The sequence below is a fragment of the Entamoeba invadens genome, assembly GCF_000330505.1.
Source record: "Entamoeba invadens IP1 unplaced genomic scaffold scaff_1105074726715, whole genome shotgun sequence".
NCBI classification, from domain to species: domain Eukaryota; phylum Evosea; order Mastigamoebida; family Endamoebidae; genus Entamoeba; species Entamoeba invadens.
The window spans coordinates 161,536-183,229 of NW_004440286.1; the positions used below are offsets into that span (position 1 = coordinate 161,536).

A 21,694-nucleotide genomic window follows, 5' to 3' on the forward strand; every position below is an offset into this window, starting at 1 on the left:
TAATAATTTATAATATAATTAGTATTAAAAATGGTTTTAATTGTATTAATTCAAACCAATTTCAACGATTATTTTTTTTTTTATTTTCGAGTAATTTCAAGTTGAAAATATTTCAACTATCAATGGTACAAATATATCAGAAAAAACGGGAAATTGATGACATAAAACTTATTAAAAAACCGGGAAATAGGAAAACCACTGAAAAAACGAAACTTTAAAATTCCAAAATAAAAATGTCGTCAAGTTTGTTATCATTTCGATCTTGCTCGAAAAGCTCCTTTTTTCAGAAATGAGTGAATGACAATTAGTTTTCAATCCCCACAAGCGTCGGGCGTCTGTGGCCAAAGAAAAGGAAAAAGACAAAGACAAAAAAAGAGAGCGTAAGGGTTCTCAATCTGAAGATGAACGGAAAGAGAATGAAAAAAAGGAGATGGAATTCCTATCGAAAAATTACACGTCGGACTTTGTAAGTTTGTTTTGCCCCCTTTCACCCCTAGTAATTCAGTTTCTCACCACAACCTATACTTTATTTAATAAAACAACTATTAATATACTATTTGCTTACCCATAGAATACAAACTTGACAACCAACCAGGCGAGCTCATCACGTGCAGTGAGTGTATCAAGCTTGTGATGAAAAATGTTTCTACAGCTTCCGAAAGAGCCGGTGATACTTTAGAAAAGTTTTTGGATTCGGTACGTAATCGAACGATGACGGAAGAGAACAAGTCCCATTTCAAGATGGTTGTTGCTGAAATGCTTTCAACGGAAAAGATCCACTTAACTGGTCTAGACATATTAAACACAGTCTTTTTGGAGCCGATGAAGAAGGTAGGAAGTGATGAAGCCAAAAGTGTCGCATCGAATGTGCAAGGCTCTATTAACATCGTCGTACAGCTTCACACCAAATTCCGATCGATCATGGAAGAAAGTTTTAAAGATCTTTCCCCGGAGGGTCTTCCCCTCTTTAACACCCAATTCTCTAAACAACTTTCACTTTTGAAAATGGGGTCGAGTTATATGACAAAGTATACACAGTACTTAGAACAGACGACTAATATACTCAAGAAGGAAAAGGATGTTGTCAAAGCACAGAACAAAGCAAAGGAAGACTATATTGCTGCACACTCTGATGTTAATAATATCCAAGCCATCTCATTCTATTTGATTCTTCCTATTCAAAGAATTCCAAGATACGAACTCTTGATCAGAGATATGCTTAAAGACGCGGGTAAAGACTACTCGGGCCTTGAAAGTCTGATTAAAGCTTATAATGATGCTAAAGAGAGTGCAAAGGCATCAAACACACTTAAAACACAACTTGAAGAACAAGACAAATTGAAGTTCTTAAAAGGGATCATTAAGGGATCTCTGAAATTTGGAGAGTCGACCACAAGAAAGTTCATGTGCTGCGGACCAATGTACTGGATCCCAAATTTGCAGGAACCACCAAAAGAGCTTTTCTATTACTTCTTGTTCAACGACATTTTGATCCAAACGAAGCCAAAGAAGTTCCAGTTTGTTCTTTTCTGTTCGAATGAGTGTTGAGTGAGACTAAAATGCAGTGGAGAGTCTGTTAAGAAGCAAGATGGGGATATGGCGTCTTGGTTGTATAGTAGAGAAGTAGACATGGAGATGAAAGATTTAGAGAATTGTCAGTTTGAAGTGACGGATGAGTGGGACGTCAGTGCTGGGTGGTGGATTGTTAGTATCAAAGGGTCATCAGCCGTTCCATACCCAATCAACTTGTTGATGAACAATTTGGGACTGAACTGGAAATTTGCGGTGAACACTGAAGAAGAAAAGAACTGTTGGGAGAGTATCATCTACGACCAGGTACTTGCAAGAAAGAAAACACTTGAAAACTTGTCGACACGAAAGAAACACTCGACGACTGTTTCGACAGTGACCCCCACCATTAGACAAAAATTTGTGACCATAGATTCGGAGTTTATTAGTTTGTTAAATTAACGAATTACTATAAATATATAAGGTAATAATATAATATACAATATAATAAAGACTCCAAGAAGTGACTTGTAGAGTACAAAGTGCCAAATAATATGGAATTGGTGACATGTGGAGATACCATTAAAAACGTAATTAAGTCGGTGATAGCGACGTGTAACTCCTCGAGTGACAATGTTGTGAAAATGAAGGAGTACGTGCACAACAGAACGATGACGGATGAGAACAAGTCCCATTTCAAAATGGTGTACAATGAAATGCTGTCTTCAGAGAAGGTCCACTATCTTGGGTTTGACATTCTGGATAAAGTGTATTTGGAACCAATGAAAAATGCTGGAAGTTCGGAAGCGAAAAGTGTTGCGACGAGTATTGAAAGCGCAATTAAGATGTTGGGCTCAGTCAGTAAAAACTTCCAAGCGCTCATGGAAGAAGGGTTGAAGGACTTGACTAAAAGTGGTCTTCCCCAGTTTAATGCTAAGTTCACTGGTCAACTTGGTCTGTTGAAAATGGGTTCGAGTTACATTACTAAGTATACACAGTACTTAGAACAGACGACTAATATACTCAAGAAGGAAAAGGATGTCGTCAAAGCACAAGACAAAGCAAAGGAAGACTACATGGCCGCACACTCTGATGTAAAAAACATCCAAGCCATCTCATTCTATTTGATTCTTCCTATTCAAAGAATTCCAAGATACGAACTCTTGATCAGAGATATGCTTAAAGATATCGGCAAAGATTATGCGGCAATGGACAATTTGATTAAAGCATTTGAAGTCGCGAGAGATAGCGCAAAGGCATCAAACACACTTAAAACACAACTTGAAGAACAAGACAAATTGAAAGCGGTGTTAAGCATGATTGACATTCAACTCGATGTTCTTCCAAGCCGAAGGTTCCTTTGTTGCGGCCCGCTGTATTTGGTAGTTAATTTGGTCAGTCGCCCGACGGCACAGAACTTCTTCTTTTTATTCACCGATCGGTTGATTGGGTGTAATGTGAAAAAAATGAAAGGGAAGGATGTCAAAGACGAGAAGTCGAAAGAAGAAGCGATGGAAGCGTTGTGTAAGTTGAACTCACTTGATGAGATCATAGCAGAACAGTACGTCTTTGAGAAAGTGACCGACACGATCATCACAGAAGGGAGTGGCATTTATGCGATTGAAGACACTGAAAAGGTCAAAAATATCATTCACTGCAAATTGAACCAAATTCCATACAAATTCTCATGCGAAACAAAAGAAGAGGCGGAGGTTTGGAATTCCCTTTTGTTTGACCAGATCCAACGATTGAACCACAACGCCAAACAAAAACAGTAATCAATTTTTCCTTATCACTGAATAATGTTATTTACTTTATTTCTCGAAATAATTCAAGACTCATAAACATTGAGTCTTGAATCGTAAATTTAGATCGAAACTATTAATTATACTATATTATAACTATAAATATAGTTAGATCATACTAATAGTTAGTTAGAAGCATGAGTCAACCAAGACAATACATCAATTTGGTGGTTGGAGGACACTTCAAAAGTGGGAAGAGCACTTTGATGGCACACTTTCTTTATGAAGTAGGTGGCATTGATAAAAGGAGTATGGAAAAAGCTGAAAGAGAAGCGCAAGAAATTGGGATGGTTGATACGAAGTATTCGAGGTTGTTGGATTACACAATAAATGAGAGAAACGCTGATAAGACTATTAATACCAAGACGTGGAAAATAATAACTCGAAGATTTGATATTTCAATGACAGATATTCCTGGGTGTAAGAAGTTAAAAAAGAACGCGATACGTGGGATTCAACAGGCAGATATAGGAACTTTCGTTGTATCTGCTGTAAAACACGAATTTGAATTCTTTTTAAATGAAACTAAAGAACTGCTCATTTACTATAAAACGTTTCTTATTGATAACATTTTAATTTGTGTAAATAAAATGTCGTGTGTGGAGTACTCTGAAGAGATTTTTAACAACGTGAAAAGCACAATGACTCAATTTTTGAAATCTTTACATTTCGACCTTCAAAAAGTGACTTTCATACCAACCGACGGATTTGAAGGAGACAATTTAATTGAAAAATCTCCAAATATGGGATGGTTTAATGAAAAGACTTATTTGGACGAACTCGACTCTTTAAAATTTTGTCGTAAGATATGTGAAAAACCTCTTCGAATTGTCGTTGAAAAGGTCTCCTCTATCATTGGAATTGGCACAATATGTTCCTGTGTCATTGAAAGTGGTGTGTTAGTGAAAAAACAAATGCTGCGAATAGCACCAAGTGGAGCAACAACGACGTGTGAGAGCATTGAAAGGCACCATGAAGATTTGAGTCTAGCAAAAGAGAGAGATTATGTTGGCATACGTACGCAATATCTCAAATATAATGAATATCACATTGGTGATATTTTGTCGGATCCCAACAATCATCCAGCAATCAGATGTGGGAGTTTTGAAGCCAAAATAGTTATGATGTTTGATCAAAGAATTACAGAGAGGTATGACCCCGTTTTGAATATACACATGAAACAGATCAACTGTTATATTAAAGTGAACTCAGTCTTCAATCGACAGGAAGATGTGACTACAAATGAACAAGAAGTAGTTTTGAAGAAGGGAGAAACTGCTATGGTTACAATAACTCCACTCAAAAAACTTTGTGTTGAAAAGTTTACAGATTATCCGAAGTTAGGGACGTTTGTGATTCGAGACAGTAACAAAACTGTTGCGGTTGGGGTAGTCACCGATGTCACTCCCTACTCTAAAGTTCGCAGTTATTAGTATAAACTATAACAATAGTTTTTATAACCATTGATTTCTAACTAAATGAAACACAGTGAAATTGATATTAATAGATACTAGTTTTTACCTTTTAAAATAGTAAAATGGGTTGTCAACAGCCTGGTGTTTGAACCTGATGTGGACACTTTCAAACTTGCAGTTGTCCAAACTGAGAAGAAAATGTTGGTATGTGACAAACTCGCCTTTGTGTCTGACAAACTCCTTTCCAAAAATGCTCATACACTTCACGTCGCGCTGGTCATACTCCAAATTCTTGAGTGTTTTTATCCGACTGATATTGTCAATAAAGAGATTCCCCGTGTTGTGAACAACAAGACTCAACAGGTGTAAATTGCCTAGGAACTTCCGGTGTTTCACCTTACCGACCTCGTCGAAACGCATTTCCGTCAGTTGAGTTATGTGTTCTAATAAAGACATATCAACACAACACACTCGTTTGAATGAGACACACCGAAGGCTCTCAAAAATCGTTTGTTCGATGTTTTTGTCAACTTTACACCTGAAAAACTTCATTTCCTCGCACTCTACGTTCGAAAGTAAAGTTGTCAAACAACTCACCTCACTCCGACACACTTCAACTTGTTTAATAAAAATACTCTTCTTCTTTCCTTCTTCACCACGACGCTCGGAACTTATGGCATCATTCGTATTATTGCCCTGCACAACAGCTTTTACTGTGTTTTGTAAAATGCTTTTCTTATTGATGTTTTTGTTGTTAAGTAACAATACTGTGCATTGTTTCTGAATGAATAGTGTATAGTAGTCGGTGTTAATATCAACGTACGAGTTGAAGGGAACTACAACATGTTCCAAGTTAAGTGTCACTTGAACGTTATTTGAAATACTGTCCAACACCGACGTGTCAAACATAAAGTAACCTCCCTGTATTAAATCATCACTGATTATCAACTCTTTCAATTTACTCATCCGCTTAATAAAGAGGAATGAATATTTCCTTTCCTCTTTGAACATCATTTGGTCCATATGAAGACGGAATGTAATAACAGATTTCAATGCTTCTAAGTTCTCAAGTAAGTCGTTGTGTCTTGTCTCAACGTCTTTCAGTTTGTAGCATTGCCCGATAAACTGCGCCGCTTTTTCCTTTGTTCTGAACGTTCTCAGTGTCTTGACAAGTGTTGTATTGCTGTATTGAGTCTCTTCCTCATATTTATTGATTGCAAGATACTTCAGTGCTGTGAAAAACCTTAAATCATTCAACAAGATCGGGGCTACTGACTCGTTGTAGTGTAATATCAATTTGACGATATTCTGAGGCACACAGACCATCAAAAGTTCATTAGTAGTGTATAACTCCAATGCGTAAAATGTAAGTGATGTGATGTGTTTGTTAGGTTTGTTCTTTAAGAACTCTCTGTATTTAACAATGGTGAGGTGATCAACTGCACTCAACATGAAGTGTGAAGTGTTCCACTCTTTCCCGCTCAGACAGTTTAACTTAGTCAATGTATTTGGTGCTTCTCCGAAGCGTCGACTGACTCTTGTTAATGTTTCAAGCGTTTCTTGTGGTGTATATTGAATGATTTCATTGATGTATCTCCTTTGTAGCATGTAATACATTCATTTGTTCTTTTGCATTTATATGAAACAAATTGTGTTGTGCTCACTTTCCTTCTTCAAAACGAATTATTTGTTCTCTTTTTGTTATTCTTTTATCATTAAAATTTTAATTAAATTCTAATAAATAAATCCTAGTTTATAAACAATAGTTTTTACTAAAATAGATTAAGAAAGTGGCAGGTAAAAGAAACTATAAACATATCTATTAACTATTAGTAACAAATACACTATTTTGTTATTCCGTTATCTTCTGTATAACATTTTCCACGTCAGCAATGTCAAATTCATAACATTCACTCCTTCCTCTAATAAAAGTATTAACCGCCGAATAGCATTTTCTCAGTTTGTCTTCTATTCGAATGGACGTTTGAGTGGCATCGACATACGTTGGAATTTCTTCTGCAAGAAGCAATTTTCTATTTTCCAACACGAAGACTGGAATGAATGGCGCCTTTTCTTTTAATATGAGTGTGTCATATTGCTGTGAAACAATTGGTCCATTGAACACCATTTCCATATTACGAAAGTTCTTGTCTTTTTGAAGCTCCTTTGTGTAGTTCTCTGCTTTGTCGCCTTTCCATTGTGAACTTTTTAGTCCACAGTACACACTGAATGTCGCGTCGTAATTCTTTAGTTCTAAGAACTTGGCGCCAAGAATTAACATCTTCTTGTAGTCTTTTGTGGTAATCAACTCGTTCAAACACCACTTGTTGAATTTCATCGAAACGTCTTCAAAACAATTTTGCTTGTGAGTGACTTCCTGGCTGGTGAGAATGTTCTTTTCACGAAGAACAAGGTCTTGCACTTTCATCCTTCGAAGTTCTTTGAACATCATTCCTGTGATCTCCTCACATGTGTTTTGTGGTATTTTCCCACCTTTTACGTCCGTGACACCTTTGGCCTTTTCAGTGAAGTAGTTGAGAGAGACCTTCCCCATGAATTCAACTTGACTTTCAGTGAACATGTCACCCCAATACTCTAAAAATGATTTACAAACAGAGAAATAGACATTGGCGCAGTCCGTAGTTAACAACTGAACGTTGTCTTTAATGAATTGCAACACTGTTTTCTGTGTTGTGAAATACGGGAGTGTTGTCATATAGAATCTGACATACCCAAGTGAGACGGAGTCTTTACTAAACAACAGAGTCGACAATGTCTCCACGCTTAAACACAACGCAACTTTCATTCTACTCTCTTTGAAGTCGTAGATTCCCGTTTCGTCTATTCCTTTGAGTACAAAAGACTCATATCTCAGTGCTGTCTTGAGTATCCCATAGCCTAGTTTATTAACAAATCCCTCTTTATTATCGTCAGAGACTACAAAGCCAGAGAACACGTAAGCCATCTCCTTCACGTGTTTTGTTATTTCAGTGAATCGTCTCATCAACTGTTTTGTTGGGTTTGGCAACTCCAAGATGTGGTGTTGTAGATTCTTAATATCTTTATCAGTGTATTTCTCCTTATTAATATCGACCAACTGAAACGTTCTAAATACGGAAGATGATGTCATTTTAAGTAACATTATACTGAGTGCCACCTTCTGACTCGCTTCTAAATGTCTGTGCACCTCACATACAAAATTATTAGTTTTAAGAAATCCATAATTCTCTTTCAGTTGTCGAACATTTTGGAGTGCTTCTAATAATGACGAATAACTGAATTCGGGAACATCTTTTAACAACTCTGCACAAAGTGGGGTGGTGTATTCATAAGATGGTACAACTCCACTTCCCATCAATGACTTCTCGAGTTCCCTACTACATCTACACACAAGTCGACTTTGTGTTCTTCCGAATGCTTTGAGGAAGACTAAATTTGGCTCAAATGTAGTTTTAATGAGCTCAGATTGTTGAAAATAGTCTGACACAGAATTAAACTCGATTTTCTGAGTAACATCTTCTGACATTTGCAAAGCGTTAATGAAAGGAATAACAGACTTCCTGTTGGTGAATTTAGTGTTTGGATTGAATGCTTGAAGTGAAATGAATTCTCCTATAATAGTCTCAGGTATCAGAACTCCTTCATGTGTGACAATGCTAGACGTTGAATATTTACGCGTGTTGTTCTTCGCGTAGATCTTTGTTGTTAAACACATCCAATCTCTTTATGTATTTTCTCTATCTCTTTTTTGGTACTTCAGAAAACCACCAAATCTTTAACTTTATTATTTGGTTAAACAATCACTGAAATGCTTCTTTGTCGTATTATTTTAATTCAATGAACCAATCGTTTTATTATTCTATTTAATCATTGTAATGTATTATTACTATTAACTATATATTACTAAATCGTAGATACCTCTATAATCGTTATAGATTTGCCATTTGATTGGCATTTATACTATTAGTAAAACAAAAAATGATGTTTAATTGTAATAGATAATTAATTAAACAAAACTATCAAATCTATTACAACCACATACTATTTTTATTATAATATACTATTTTTAACAGTTTTTGAACCCAAAAGGGGACAATTGTTTAAAACTATTATTTAATGAATATTTTACTATGTGTAATGGTTTTTATAATAATTTAAAGTGTAATATCAAAATGCTATTTAAAGAAAAAGTTGATATACAGTATGACAAGTTTGACTTAAACGACTAGTTTGGGTTAAATGGTAAAAATTATAGTTCAATTATAATATTTTTCGAACTATAACCTGAACTAATAAATTGCTTTTTTATAATCAAGTTTATATAAAAAATTGAATAATAAAAAGCAAGTCAAAAACCCAAACACACTATATAAAGAATAAGAAAGCTATAAAACAGTAAAGATACTAATAAACTACTACATATTCATGATCATCACCAACATTTTAATGTGAACACAAACAATAAAGTTTTATCAAAATTTGACGAATAAAGTAACTATAATAGTTCAAATTCAATTCAATTATAAATACAGTCTGACTTCTCCAGAGTGTGTAATTATTATTTTTGTTGTTCTCTATTATTTGGGCATTTCTTAAGAACAAACCCGAATATAACATAAACTTGCTTTTTAAAGAGTTGGTCCACGTTTTATTAGCCAAAATCAAGCGGAAATTCTTAATAAATCCCACTCTTGACAGGTTTAGCAGTTTTTCCTTTCGTTGAATTCGTTTTTATGGATATTATTATTTAATTAAGTTAAAAGCAGTATTCTTCCATCGCGATAAGAAATACTGCTGATTTATCATATTAAAATAAATATAAAGTAACACAAACGTTTTCGAATGAAGTAGAAAATGTTTGACGTGTTTGAACTCAACGAAACAAACACGTTAAAACATATAAAACAATACTTAACATGTGTTTTGGTTTTATTTTTCAAGATCAGAGTGTAACATAAAACAATAGAATTAATAATAATTTAAATATTATTTTATTTAACCATTTAATTTTTTTCTAGTTTAACCCACTGTTTACTATAATAATTGGTTTTTAAACCATTAACGTGAACCATTTAAGGCAAACTTGTCTAACTGTACAACTATTAACACAAATTACCATCTAAAATTTCAATTATTTTTAATAGTAAATAATGACAAATTAATAGTTTCCCAGAAGTTCATATTGCCTATGTTTAACAATGAAGAACACACAAATAAATATTTTGAAGACTCTCTTTTGACACAAAACGTAAAGATGGATAAAAAGACTAAAAAAATTAAACTGGTGCGTATCTCCTGTATCTACACACGCTGACTCTGTTTGTCAACAGTCTTCCCCCGTTCATTTTTAACATCGGAATTACCTTTCTTCTCATGATTTTATTGTCTTTGATATGAAGTACTCTGTATTTCGTTGACTTGACCATAGAGTCAAACAGTTTCGCGTCACTCCACGGTGTTTCACAGAACTCGTTCAACTGCACTCCAAGTGCGTTGTCTATCATTTGTGTGTCTTCATAGGTCAAATCGCTCCACTTGATTCTGTTTCTTCTAGTTTCTTCAGTCGCTTTCCCAATATTGAGGTACAAGACACCGACGTCTTGGATGTCCGCACTCAACACTTTTTCGAAAATATTTTGGAAACTCCCGAAGTATGGAATACATGGGTTCCCAAGCTCTTTCATTGCTTGGATCAAATTCGGATAACTGCCGTCTTTAGGGTTAGTCAATTCGTTCACCCACTCCCGCGTATCCATCAAATCCGGTCTGAGTTGTGGCTTCGCAAATCTGTTCAATCTGAATGAGGAGAACCCGATCGAAAGTCCCAACGTTGCAAGGAGGTTGTGTCGCAAGTAATACAACTGCACAATCACTTCAATGAAATACTCGTGGAATTCTTTGTTTAATATGATGTCATTAATCGATTCATAAAGTGATTGCGACACCCAATACGCCAAGATATCGACTTTCTTCTTTAATCGGCTGCACCCATTCCCGCTCGTCTCATTTGTTTCGAATAAAAAATAGCTCGCGGTTGGCACTTTGTGAATATCTGTACATGTGCTTCGGTGAGTTTTTGAGCTACAAGTCGTGGAGAGAGTAACACGTAGAAATACTGTTGTGGGAATCTTTTGACCTTTTCAATCAACACATTTGGATCAAAAGAGACTCTCATCGATTGGACTATAGACCCGGTGTCATGGAGTGTTTTAAAGGCTTGGACGATCTCCAAGAAGATCTTATACATCCCCATCATGTACGTTTCACTAAACACATTCGGCACTTTCCTCCAATACTCAAGGAGATACGCCACACTCGCTGCTTTCTTTTCTTCGTCTTTCACACTACTTATTATTCTATTCGACGCACTTCATAGTAATTCAATGAACAAACAAATGGATCAGACTCGCAAAGAACTCTTCATACGAGACTCCAAATATGATCGGCATCCACGAATACGCTCGAGAGAAGTTCTCCTTATTGCCATTGAACCCTTTGAAGTATGACATCGGAACTCGACTCATTTTATCAAAGTATTCCCCAAGTTCTTGCTTCGACCGCTGGTTTGAGAACTCAAACGACTTGAAGTTGTCCGGGTGAGTGAGCGCATTACATGTGAACAATTTCTCCTTCCAATTTATCGGCATGTCGATCATCAAATTTGATAATATCGCAAATTGCGAGACGACATCACACAAGCAGAACGCACCAATTCCAGTGTTTCTGTCGTCCGAGTTTTTCGACGACGCTCTTTCTCTGAGCAAAGTGTTGGACTGGGTCATTGACGGTGCTTGAGAGCCAAGCGCCTGCGTCGAAGAAGCCAATGGTGATATGTTTTCTTTGAAGGGGAGTTCTTGTGACACGTTGATTTTTGACCGATGGGATGACACTGAAATGGTGTTGATAGCATTTTCAAGGAAGAGGAGTGTGTACACTACACTCTCTATTTTGAGGGTTTTCGTGAGGAGGGAAAAGTAATCGACTGACTGCGAGGTCAAAAATCCTTCAATGAAATTGGAAATGTCTGCGAGGAGGGTGTAGAATAAGTAATGGAGTCGGACCAAGTAAGACGTATGATTGGTGGGGCAGTCATCAATTAATGCATCTGCGTAGGTGTGGAGTTCTTTCATAAACTGCGTGATGTTTGCGTGCAACACACCTTTCTCTTGTTTTGCTTCTAAATCTCGTTTTATTATGCGTATTTTTTGATACGTGGGATATCCCCTTAAGTCCTCAATAACTATTGGAGGAATCACAGGGTCTACTTTTCGGGCACCAAGTGTCGCAGTCATCGCCCGGCGAGTAGAAATACAGCTTTGGACCAATTTGCGTGGAGTCGCCGACTGAAAGGTTGAGGTTGGATTAAAGTGACTCATAAAAATTTGAAGATCCACAGTTCCCTTGTTTTTTGGTCTTTTTCTTGAATTCGCTTGTTTTAAATATCTATTTTGTCATTACCTAACCGTTTCCCATTAGTTCGGTGTTTTTTAAATTACCATTACTTATTAACAAACTTATTAAATTTAAAATGGTTAATAGTATTGAAGACGATGTTTTTATGACTAAATAATTCTCATTAAAACTCAGGCATCTTCCTTTTGAAAAAATTGTTCAAAAATAATTTATTTTAGTTTCTAAAACAAATTTTAAATAACATTTTAGTTTAAACCAGAATAGAATGAAAGTTAGTTTATTTTAATAACAATTATTTTATATTGTTTTTCTATTTCTTATAGTTTAAAATATTAAATGTTATTTAATAATCAAGTAATAAGATATTATACTATTTTTATAATAATATTTTTATTTGTGTATTTTAAATATGTTATTAATATGTTTTTTTAAATGTTTTTTAAAAAATATTTGACAAATTATAAATTCAAACTAAAACAAAATAAAAATTATTATATAATTTAATGGTAATTATATTTAATAATATAAATTTATTTTAATAAGGAATCTTTAAAACAAATATAAATAGACAAGTTGATTATTTTTTTTTTCTTTAATAACCTTTATATATATAAAAATATTAAAATGAATAGTAAAAATATATAAATAGGTATCTGTATAGTTAAATAATAAGTTATTAATTAAAATAAAACCAATAATAAACAGTAATTATTTTGAATGAAAATCTAGACTTTCAAATTAGTATAAATAAACTATATTTTAATAAGTAAATAAGATTTAATTAAGTAATTGTAATTATTCTATTATTATTGAGTTAAAATTATCAACTTAATTGGATAACTTTTTTGAAAGTTGAAAAGTTAATTAAAATTGTTGAATTTTTACAAGAATAATCAAACCATTTTTTAATAATATTTCTATTTAAAAATTCATTTAATTTACAAGAAAAGTCGATTATATTTCTGAATTGAAAAGTCTGCATTTTTTCAAGTGTTGACTTGTTTTTTGTAATAAAACTGGTGTTTTTTAAGTTGTAATTGCATAATAACCATAAAAATATAAATACATATAACAACATATTGTAAACATTACAGTTGTAATTAACTTAAATAAACGGGTAAAACAGATAACAAATAATAAAATAAGCAATTTTTATTATGTATTATCAACATAAAATACCCGTAATTGCACATTATTATATTCTAATACAAATATGCATATAAAAATAATAATTCGATTGTTGTATAATAATTGGTTCAAATATTTTACAATTTCTGGTATGAAAAATTTGGTAAAAAAAAGATAGGGATGCCTAACGGTTGTTTCATATAAATATCTTAATATTTTCGGTATAGGAATAATTTATAAACACAAAAATAAGTGTTAAATATCAACAGTAAAAAAATAATAATATTTATATTAATAGTTAAATAATAGTAGAAGTAACTTAACCAATTAAAAACGGTTTGATTGGAGTTTTTAATTAATAATTAATTTTAATAAAAAATAATTAATACTTGTCTTAAACCCAATTTTTTCGAACATTAAAAACGAAAAAAAAACGAAAAAAACAAGATTATTTGGTTCAAAAAACAAACGGTTTTGTTTTTGAATATATTATGCTTGCTATTTCAAAAATTTGGTCTTTTTTCCAAAGAGAAACGACAAAATACCAGTGAATTGACTAAAGATCAAACTTTTTCAAAAAGGTTGTTAAAAAAAATAAATTGGGATTTGAACTAAAATTAAACAGAAGACAAATATGTTCATTTCGTTCTCATTACTCTTACTTTTAGTGTCTTCTTTTGACACTTCTAAATTCCGAGGACTAACTGTTTACCAAATTTTTGTGTCTACATTTTCTGATGGAGACGCATCTGGATTTCAGAATGGATGGGGATCAACGTCAACAACTTTTTCAGGCAATTTGCAAGGTATTATTACAAAACTTCCATATATCAGTAATTTAGGATTTAACGCCATTTGGATGACTCCGATATTCGACCAAGGATACAACAACTCTCAAAGTTCGATCAACAGCAATTGCAAAAACCACCCCTCGACTGGGTACTTTTCAAACGACTACTTTTCAATAGACCCACATTTTGGAACAACCACTGACTTCCAAAATTTGGTCAAGACTGCACATGAGAACGGATTGTTTGTTATTTTGGACGGTGTGTTTGGTCACTGGAAGTATCCAGAATGTTTATCCGATATAAAAGCATCACCGAACAATAAAAAGCCGGTTGCGCTTGCATCTACGAAAAACGTTGCCGATTACACCAAAAAAGACACCCTCGACTTTTTCGTTGAAGTTGCGAAGTATTGGATCAAGAATTTCGACATAGATGGGTGGAGATTAGACGTGGCCAACGAGATCAGTTACACTGTCGGTGGTGTTACAACAAACATGTTGAGTTATATCAGAGACGCCGTACACGAAGCCGCTGAGGAAAACAAAAAGTTGAATAAGAAATGGGGTACACTCGGCTATATTGTTGGTGAAGTTTGGAAAGGGGGTATCGACGATTTGTTGAAATACTACGGCACTTCAGTGGACGACTCCGTTGACTCCTTCTTTGACTTCCCGGGGTACTACGACATGATCAAAGTCGTCGCGCAAACTGCCGACAAAGAAACTTCGAGTACTGCGTCCAACATTTTCACTTCTATTAACAGAGTGTATGAAAAGAAGTATGAAAATTGGATGTTCCCCAACTTGATGATTGGAAACCATGACCTTCCACGTATTGGAAATTTGGTGAGAAACAGATGGAATGTCGCACAAGATACTGACAAGTACTTTGAAGCTCTGAGAATGGCTTTTGGAACACAAGCGATATTCCCGGGACCAATTACTGTGTATTACGGCGAAGAGACTGGTGATATTCTTGAGTGTTGGAACCAAAGCGGAGACTGTGGGGCTGCTAAAGACAACTGTGGAAGAACCAATTTCGTGAAGACGTTTATTCAAAGAGCGCAAGACGAAAGGGCTATTGTCGAAAGAGTTATTAAATTCAGAACAACACATCCCTCAATGTATAGCATTAATGCAGAAAGCACCGTCACACCATATTCTAATTCCGCTTCATTGTATGCAAGAAAGTACCTTGGCGATGACGACTGGAACAAAAATGTTATTATGGCAATAAACATGAAGAGCACCGCAGTCGAGTTTGATGTCGGGACATTTGCGTGCTTGAGAAACTTGTTCACAAACCAGACAATGAAAGTCGACAAGAAGATTACACTCCAAGCATTCTCAAGTGCTCTTTTCGTTGATTGTGACCCAAAACAATCATCAGAGAGTGGCGTGTCAACTAGTTGGGTCATGTTCTTTGTCGCTCTTATAATGTTAACCATCTAGAATTCAATTGATTCTTATGTCCCACAAATACATTCTATATATTATAATGAATAGTAAAATATAGTATTAATATTAAAATAGAATCCACGTCATTGAATAGAAAATAAGACTCAATACTCAATTAGATAATACAACCTTATTATTTTCACATCCCGGGCAGTTGAAAAGAACATCATGGATGAAGATGTTGCATGTTTCGCAGAAACTCTTCGAGCATTTCTCGCATTTCCAGAACTTCATTTCCTCATCCTTCTTTTCCTCATACTTTTTACCACACGCGAAACACACTTCAGGCTCCTTTTCAAGCACAAATGGTTTCACCGGGAACAAGAAGTGGAATGATCGTGCAAAGTGGTGAGAAAATATCAAATTTGCTTTACACACCTTACACTCCACGGGCAGTTCGCAATAGCAAAACCCACAAACAGGGCATTCATAATGCCCCAACCCAATTTTGGAGTGACACTCACATATAGTCGATCGCTCAAGTTCTCTTGGAAAGCCTACAAACAAGAGCTCGACTTTGGGCTCCTTGCCAGTCGCTTTATACCTCGGTGGTTCGATGAACGTTTTAATGACTTCTTCGGCGTGCTTTTCATTCATTATAGTGAAGTAGTCTCCTCCAGTGACTTTCGTCATTTGTCGCATCACGTGGACTTCTGCGGAAATGCTGATAACAGAGACTCTGATCAAGTTGTCTCTGACTTTCCCAATCGTCTCGAATATGTTCCCAGGGTCGCACGTTGATATTGCAGAAGTCACAAAAACGATTTCTCGACTGGTCATGTCTTTGGTATCTTTGAGGAACTGCAAACAGAGCTCCAGTGATATTTGCACTGATATCGATCCATTGCACTTCCCCCACGCAGTTTCCTTCAACTTAGAAATGTTTCTTGTGAGTGGGCAAATGATGTCTGCGGTGCTATTTCGTGTTGCGACAAGACCAATTTGTGAGAGTGGGTTATCGACAAAGAAGTTGTCGAAGAAGTTATTCATTTTGGTGTTGATGAATGATATCCTCGTTGGGTGGAAGTCTTCATAATTCATCGGATACGACATGTCTATAACAAACAAGACAGACCGTTGCAATCCTCTTCTTGACCGGCTGTCTGCAGAAAACTCGTTTCTCCTTTCCCAAGTTTTCCAGCTCTCAAATGTGGATGATATTTGGGAGTCCTCCTGCTTCTTTTTCATTGTATCTTTTTTAGTTTTATTTATAACATTTTTTATTATCTTTATATAATAAAAATCTATTAACTTTTTTAACTATAATAATAACTAAATGGCGTGGAAACGGTTTGCATGGAAACCCTTTTTAACGAACTTCAACTGGAAACACCTGAGACCACACAATGGCAGGCAAGAAGGTTACCTCGACACACTTCAGATGTGCCCCAACAAAGAAACAACCAAAGAGCCCAAAATATGCTCGCTGCATCAAGTCCAACAGAATCAAATTGGATGAATTTGCCGTCATTAAATTCCCATTGAGCACTGAGACTGCTTTGAAAATGATCGAAGATCACAACACTATCGTTTTCTTGTGCGACCAGAGAGCAAACAAGGCTACTATCAAGAGAGCTGTAGAGAAGAGATATCAAACTAAAGTTGTTAAGATCAACACCCTCGTCAGACTCGACGGACTTAAAAAGGCGTTTGTCAGACTCGCTCCTAATGTCGAGGCTATGGAGGTCGCTACTAAGATTGGACTCTTCTAATTGAATTCCTGTGTGGTCCTTCATAATACCCTTCACACTGCGTTGTATATAACAAATTCTATTATAAATAGTAAAATTAAGTATTAAAAAACCATCTAGTTTTATGCAAGGAAAACTTGAAAAAACATAAATGGCAACACAACAGCTGAATAATGTTATTGAAGAGATTCAAACAGATATGGGGAAAAATGACTCCGACTACTATTTTGCACTGTTTAAAAACTTTGTAATGTGTCAAATAAGCAAAAGTGAGTACATCGATAAACTGAATGAAATATCACAGGCACATCCAAATGGTTTGTATATTGTTATCTTACAACATAGAGTTACTCTTTGATAAATAATAACAAGTAGTCATCCAACTTAATAACAAATTCATATCCGCTATTATATCAAAGGACGGAAATACATTCCAAGACATTATGATCCCACCAGTCAACACTATGACGGACGATAATTTGTATCCATTTGAATGAGTGTCACTATTCGTAGAGTAATCTTATGTTACATTTGTTATCGGTTGTTTCTTAAAAGATATTAGATAATGCTAGTGTTTTATTCTTTGTAATGCCTAATATTTTAATTCTATAGGTTTTTGAATCGTTCAAAATCTAAATTAATTGTTTAATTATATTCTTCTTTGACATTATAGAGTCATATCGTTTGTTATAATACAGTTAATTTAATTTGAACTGTTTTTTAAATGATTATCTTTTAGAAGAAATTTCAAAGAAAAAATCAAAAGAAAATGGTTCAATAAATTTCATTGTTTATTTTCATTATAAAATCGGTTATGGGTTTCAATTGAAGATCCATGTGTTTTGATCACAGCAAGGTGGTATTTTGATATTACAAAAAGGACTTTTACATTAGTTACAATAAAAAATACTAAAAGAAAAAGTTAAATATGGTAACTTGAACCACCTTTTTAAAAATAAACAATATACACAAACAGTTTGAAATAATCATATTTTGCGAACCGATTTTCTTTTACTTTAATTGATTCATTTATTGGTCATCAAAAATATGATAATTGCTGACAAAATAAAATGAAGATTTGAAAAATAATATTTGAAAAAATGAATGAACAGTTATAACCTATTACATTCTTTTTGAAGTATTATTAAATCGAAATATTCTTATTATGAACAAGCAAAATAACAATGATAAAAACATCACCTTCAATATAATACAATAAATTTATTTTAATTATTAAATAATGCTGAATATGTCGAATGTTTACCATTTTAGCTAATACCAAAATTAAACATTTCAAACATGTTCTTCTGTAATTCTGGAAGATTATATGCATTCTTTTGTTTCAAAAAGCATAAATATTATAAATTGAGAAAGGTATACAAAATTAGAGATAGTAAAAATTAAGAAAAATAAATACAAAGGTTGAATTATTTTTTAAAAAAATTTGTTGTCTTTTATTATTGTTGGTTGTAACAAATTGGAGTTAAAATTATGTATTTTGCGACTCTTCTTATTTCTTCCGTCCCAAAAAACAATTCTTCGATACTTTATGTTAGTTTTTTATCAAGTACAATAACACTTTTGTAATTTATGGGAAGATTTAACAATTTTGTTGTCGTATTTTAAAGGTGATACACTGATTTAAAAATTTAGAGCGCTTTAACTTTTTCATGCAATTATTTTATTAAAGTAAATTAAATAGACCCCTAATGGAATTAATTGAAAATAACTTAGTTTTGCAGCAAAAGTCTCAAATATTAGCTAAAAGTAATTAGGCCAGCAAAATAACAATTACACTTGCCGAAGCAATTCCTTTCAAAAATTCAAATTTATTACTTGAGATTGGATATAATAAGTTGGTTGAATTATGTTTGTTTAATTAAAGTATCCAATAATTTGTTAATTCAAAAAAACAACAACCCTTATTCTTTTTGATATTTAGCCGTTTTAACAGCCAAAATCACAATCTAAAGCATTTCTTTTTGCCGTTTTGTTGTGATATATTCGACCAATTATGCAAAAGCAAGTCAAACAATGGTAAACATTTTCAATAAAAAACTAAAAATAATAAAAAGTGACATTGAAAAAAAAACAGACAGAAAAATTATAAAAACAATTATTGGATTTTGTTTTTAACTAATTGTTGAATTACTTTATAAACAATCATTCAACATCTTTTTCATATTAAACAATTGTTATTAGTATTAATTATATTGATAGTAGATTATATTTCGACATATAGTTACCTATTTAAATGTTAACTTACTTACTAAAATGCCTTAATTCATAAAAACTGATTTTTTTACTTGTTTCACAATTTAAGTCAAAAACATATTTTATTTACCGTACACCGTTTTTGGAACAAAACATATTCAATGAAGTGTTATTAACGAATAGACAGAGAAAATGTTGAAAGTCGGTCTTATTTAACACAATAAATTGAACAACAAAAAAATAAAGAGTTAGTCTCAAAAATGCACTATTTTAGTGAGAATTAAAGATTTTGTAATACCACACTCAAAAGATTATGTTAAGTTTTATTATTTTCAACCAAACGGATCAAAACAAAGAGAGAACATTCCTTACCAAATCATAATTTAAAATTATGAATTAATTAGGACATATTTCCTGAAACAATTAACTGTTGTGGGCCATTGTTTTGTTTTCTTAATCAAAGTGATTGTTCACAAAAACAGTTATAGTTTCCCAACAATCACCGACACCCAAAATTGGCTTGTTGAAGTAAGGAAAGGGGAAACAATGAATTAAAAAAAGAAAACCCTTTGAACCATGAAAATAATCCTTCGGAGATGATGATTATACTTTTATCACTATAAAAAGAGCATCCCAAAACTGATTACATAATGCAATCATACATTACTTCTAATAGCCCATTCATCGTTTCTGGTAACTCGCCTTTTAAATATGTCGAAACGATCTGTCAGACACCCACTGTCCAAGAGTCGACGTATTTGCGAAAACGAGACCTCAGCCGGTTTTCATTTCGGAACTCGCGCAACATCGCCAGTGCAACACAAAGCATTTTGGTTGCGCTTCTAAATATTAAATTCAAAATAGTACTCAAGTCTCCATTGAAGAAAGCAAAAGTGACACAACAATTACTTCGAATAGAATCAATAGAAAAGGATAACACTTCCTTATTTATTGAAGACTTTGTCCAAACAAGATGTATCAACAGATTAACATTTGACAAAGAGATGGGAGTTTCTTCTAAGACAGCAGGACGTCGTGCAGAGTACAATAAGTTAACGGAGAACATTCATTTGTTAATGGACGTTTTACGAGAAGATGGGTTCTTCTTTGAGACGGAGACGACAAAAGGTAAAAGAGGGACTCTTAAAATGGAAACCATTAAGAAGATATATTGGAATGGGAGACTCTTTTTGGATAAAGACGATATATGGGAGAGGGGGTCTCGAATCAATCAATACATCAATTCAGTTTTTGAATATCAAGACATTTTATGCCTTGGAGAGATGGACCGTGTGATTCAAAGAATGTATTGACCTTATATGCCTTATATTGAAATAAGACTTCTTTGTAATTTGTGAGCTTTTTAGTACTTTGTTATAATATAATAAGATAATATTATTATATATAAATATATATATAGATATATAGATATAAATAACTCTTTTTTAATAACTTAAATGGTTATTATTGGAAAGTAAAAACTAATTAAAACTATAGTAATCAAATATTAATTATATAATAATATAATTAAACTTAAATTGTGAATCAAAATTGACATATTGGTGAGTTAATTAACAGTATCCACTGGTTCTATGGTTGCATATTTTGTCTCATTAATACAGTGGATCGGTTTGTCTTCTTTCTTCATATTCTCGTATTTGTAAAATTGCCCGTCAAAGTCAGTACTGTCTGCCCAAGCTCTTGTGATCTCTCCAATGATAAGCTTGGACTCAAGATCACACTCGTCGGCCACTGAAGTGACTGACTCCAATTTGAGTTCGACCCAAGCAAGAGCTTCTTCAATACATAACTTTGTGTTTGGGGTCTTTTCCTCTTCATTTTTGCATGGGACGTGGGTCAGTGTGAACTTTGTTTGTGCAAATTTGTCGACCTCATTACCGTGGTGCATTCCGAAGTAATCAACATCATCCAAATTCTTGACACGAGGAATGTTAATAACATAATAAGCCGTTTTTGTGATAAGGTCTCCGGTGTGGGAAAACGCACCAAGCAAAAGAGCTATATGCTTCTTGTCGATAGGCATCTGCCATTGGGCGGACATCCCCGTCGTTCTTTTATTGGACGCATCATAAACCGTCGGAATAACAACACAACTTTGGTTCACCAATCGAGTTGCAAATTGGAGGTCTATGGCAACTTTTGGCATTGATTATTCAAAGATTTAAACGTTCCTCATATTTGTATTCAATCAAACACAATTTAACGGTAGTTTATTTTTACTATTTTTACTATAATAAAAACTAAATAAGA

At 33.9% G+C, this 21,694-nt stretch overlaps 10 protein-coding genes across 10 annotated transcripts; 5 read left to right on the forward strand and 5 right to left on the reverse strand.

The window, feature by feature from the left end:
* Positions 1 to 233: 233 nt before the first annotated feature.
* On the forward strand, positions 234 to 3,287 carry EIN_485660 (Rho/RAC guanine nucleotide exchange factor, putative; the record flags this gene model as incomplete). The annotated part of the gene is made up of 5 exons (XM_004255897.1): positions 234 to 243; positions 309 to 470; positions 572 to 1,517; positions 1,566 to 1,957; positions 2,044 to 3,287. 5 exons carry the CDS (start codon positions 234 to 236, stop codon positions 3,285 to 3,287), a joined length of 2,754 nt encoding a protein of 917 aa, XP_004255945.1.
* Positions 3,288 to 3,451: 164 nt separating this feature from the next.
* On the forward strand, positions 3,452 to 4,747 carry EIN_485670 (elongation factor 1-alpha, putative; the record flags this gene model as incomplete). Its single annotated transcript, XM_004255898.1, has 1 exon — positions 3,452 to 4,747. One exon carries the CDS (start codon positions 3,452 to 3,454, stop codon positions 4,745 to 4,747), a length of 1,296 nt encoding a protein of 431 aa, XP_004255946.1.
* Positions 4,748 to 4,831: 84 nt separating this feature from the next.
* Positions 4,832 to 6,346, reverse strand: EIN_485680 (hypothetical protein; the record flags this gene model as incomplete). Its single annotated transcript, XM_004255899.1, has 1 exon — positions 4,832 to 6,346. One exon carries the CDS (start codon positions 6,344 to 6,346, stop codon positions 4,832 to 4,834), a length of 1,515 nt encoding a protein of 504 aa, XP_004255947.1.
* Positions 6,347 to 6,581: 235 nt separating this feature from the next.
* EIN_485690 (hypothetical protein) lies at positions 6,582 to 8,444 on the reverse strand (the record flags this gene model as incomplete). The annotated part of the gene is made up of 1 exon (XM_004255900.1): positions 6,582 to 8,444. One exon carries the CDS (start codon positions 8,442 to 8,444, stop codon positions 6,582 to 6,584), a length of 1,863 nt encoding a protein of 620 aa, XP_004255948.1.
* Positions 8,445 to 10,005: 1,561 nt separating this feature from the next.
* On the reverse strand, positions 10,006 to 12,105 carry EIN_485700 (hypothetical protein; the record flags this gene model as incomplete). Its single annotated transcript, XM_004255901.1, has 3 exons — positions 10,006 to 10,756; positions 10,834 to 11,073; positions 11,123 to 12,105. The coding sequence occupies 3 exons, from the start codon at positions 12,103 to 12,105 to the stop codon at positions 10,006 to 10,008; spliced, it is 1,974 nt and encodes a 657-aa protein (XP_004255949.1).
* A 1,799-nt stretch (positions 12,106 to 13,904) lies between these two features.
* On the forward strand, positions 13,905 to 15,512 carry EIN_485710 (cyclomaltodextrinase, putative; the record flags this gene model as incomplete). The annotated part of the gene is made up of 1 exon (XM_004255902.1): positions 13,905 to 15,512. One exon carries the CDS (start codon positions 13,905 to 13,907, stop codon positions 15,510 to 15,512), a length of 1,608 nt encoding a protein of 535 aa, XP_004255950.1.
* A 117-nt stretch (positions 15,513 to 15,629) lies between these two features.
* On the reverse strand, positions 15,630 to 16,706 carry EIN_485720 (TFIIH basal transcription factor complex p44 subunit, putative; the record flags this gene model as incomplete). Its single annotated transcript, XM_004255903.1, has 1 exon — positions 15,630 to 16,706. The coding sequence occupies one exon, from the start codon at positions 16,704 to 16,706 to the stop codon at positions 15,630 to 15,632; it is 1,077 nt and encodes a 358-aa protein (XP_004255951.1).
* A 158-nt stretch (positions 16,707 to 16,864) lies between these two features.
* Positions 16,865 to 17,230, forward strand: EIN_485730 (60S ribosomal protein L23A, putative; the record flags this gene model as incomplete). The annotated part of the gene is made up of 1 exon (XM_004255904.1): positions 16,865 to 17,230. One exon carries the CDS (start codon positions 16,865 to 16,867, stop codon positions 17,228 to 17,230), a length of 366 nt encoding a protein of 121 aa, XP_004255952.1.
* A 2,843-nt stretch (positions 17,231 to 20,073) lies between these two features.
* Positions 20,074 to 20,736, forward strand: EIN_485740 (hypothetical protein; the record flags this gene model as incomplete). The annotated part of the gene is made up of 1 exon (XM_004255905.1): positions 20,074 to 20,736. One exon carries the CDS (start codon positions 20,074 to 20,076, stop codon positions 20,734 to 20,736), a length of 663 nt encoding a protein of 220 aa, XP_004255953.1.
* Positions 20,737 to 20,990: 254 nt separating this feature from the next.
* On the reverse strand, positions 20,991 to 21,590 carry EIN_485750 (hypothetical protein; the record flags this gene model as incomplete). Its single annotated transcript, XM_004255906.1, has 1 exon — positions 20,991 to 21,590. The coding sequence occupies one exon, from the start codon at positions 21,588 to 21,590 to the stop codon at positions 20,991 to 20,993; it is 600 nt and encodes a 199-aa protein (XP_004255954.1).
* Between the last annotated feature and the right edge of the window lie 104 nt (positions 21,591 to 21,694).